We start from the raw sequence: 1,919 nt of genomic DNA, 5'->3' as shown, positions 1-1,919 counted from the left end.
ACCCCTCTCCCATTTTGAAGCTGCTTATCTTCTATTCTCTTCCAACAACACAATATAAGCACTTTTGAGCTGAGTCTCAGTTAGAACCCTTCAAATGTAGATATTGATGAACCATATCCAATTCTGTGAATCTCGTGTCCTTGAATCATCTTCACCAAGTTGTTTGACAAGAATATCATACGTTTTCCTCTCATGCTGTCAAACCAAATGCCAAAATTAGTTATCCACTCACCGGTGTGCCAACTTTAACACCCCAGAACACGTACCTGATGAGAGAGCTTGAAAGCACCCATACAATTAAATGCAATGGCAAGAGCATGATAACAAACAGCAGTTTGGATGTGCTCNTCGCCAAGAAGCCTTTCATTCTTCTTTAAAGCTTCTTGCAGATAACGAAGAGCTGTGTTCATCTTTCCTATATCCTGATACATCATTGCAACATTGATAAATGTTGCTGCAACATCAGGATGATCTGGCCCTGATGACAAACTTAATAATAGCAAAGCACGGGACATATGGCGAAGGGCAAGTTCTGTCTGGTTAAGTCCGTGGTAAAACAGAGCCATATTTCCATAACTGCAACAGGTCAACATGAAACAAAAAAAGGTTCAATACATAAAAAAAATAACCTGAACTTGTTCAACAGTGTCTGTCCAAAACCATGCATGCATCTCAAAATTTTCTATATATGGGTATCCCAGTTTATTTTTTGGCCCAACGTGATTTTTAACATTCCACTATACAACCCTAAGATATTATGGGAAAGAACAAAGAAGATCAATAGAAAAGGGAATGCCTGTGAGCAGTGTNCGGATGATCTAAACCAAGACAACGTTCATTTATAATCAGTTCCTTGTGTTGTTGCATAATAGCCCCCGCCATATCTCCAGCATGATACAAAACCATGGCAAGATATCTGAAATAAATAGTTTCANCACAGATTAAACACAACATGAAATTAATTCAACTGACTTCATTAAGCAGAAATTTACAAGCAAAGGATATAAATCTNNAATTTTACAAGGACTGACAACTGAAAATGATGAGCTCAATTTGCATTCATAATTCAGGTCTAAATCAGCACCACATGCAGAATTGCATATCATGATTAATATAGGAATTTAAATAGAAAAACTTGNAGGATCATGCCAAAATGGTAGAAATAAAATTTAAACGTACCGACAGCAATTAGCAACCTCCCGATGCATGGGACCAGTAACCTGAAACCCATTCAACAACGATTATTTTATGCNCAAGTCATCCAAGAAAGACAAACAAATAGAGAATTTCATGCCTGTTGTAGAATTGAGAATGCCTCAGAGAATAAAGTGTAGGCTTCACTAAGCATACCCTGTAACAAACAGTAAAATATATGTTAANACATGCAATGGAGAAAATGAAAAAATAAATATATAGATAAAAAATCAAGCCTCCAGGATTAATAAATTTATACCACAATATTGAACACATGAAAGTTCCATCTTATGATGCAGAATCACCACAAGTTATACCAACTCTCGCACAACTTCAAAATAGCCCACTAGTAATAGTGTTAGATTTCTGTTAACCTTTACACCACCTCACCCCAAAAGTAAAATATATCTTAAAATCCAAAAACACAGAACGCCACAGATACCAATCACTATGCAATCCCTTTTAATTGTTTGTTATAGGCAGCAAAAGTCGGTGCCTGAGATNNTCTACAANCTACCAAACCCACTTAGCTAGAGGCCAGCTCCCCGTGNATTAAGTTCTATANATTAACTCCNGTTAAAGGTAAAANAAATATACAAGGAATGGCATATACCTCAGCCAATTGAAGTTTCCCAGTTTCCACAAGTTCCTTGGCTTCTGAACAGGAAGGAACTGAATGCTTTACCACTGAATGTTCTCCAGCATGTCACAAATTCCAACATTGA

At 36.9% G+C, this 1,919-nt stretch overlaps 1 protein-coding gene across 1 annotated transcript; it reads right to left on the bottom strand.

The window, feature by feature from the left end:
* Positions 1-6: 6 nt before the first annotated feature.
* On the bottom strand, positions 7-1,900 carry LOC106755254 (clustered mitochondria protein; the record flags this gene model as incomplete). Its single annotated transcript, XM_014637369.1, has 6 exons — positions 7-195; positions 267-576; positions 797-916; positions 1,180-1,220; positions 1,295-1,351; positions 1,808-1,900. Coding segments are annotated over 6 exons (726 nt in total), but the record flags the coding sequence as incomplete, so codon positions are not given.
* Positions 1,901-1,919: the final 19 nt, after the last annotated feature.

The sequence above is a fragment of the Vigna radiata genome, unplaced genomic scaffold, assembly GCF_000741045.1.
Source record: "Vigna radiata var. radiata cultivar VC1973A unplaced genomic scaffold, Vradiata_ver6 scaffold_1417, whole genome shotgun sequence".
In the NCBI taxonomy this organism is placed as follows: domain Eukaryota; kingdom Viridiplantae; phylum Streptophyta; class Magnoliopsida; order Fabales; family Fabaceae; genus Vigna; species Vigna radiata.
This window is presented reverse-complemented; position numbering and strand designations above follow the sequence as displayed.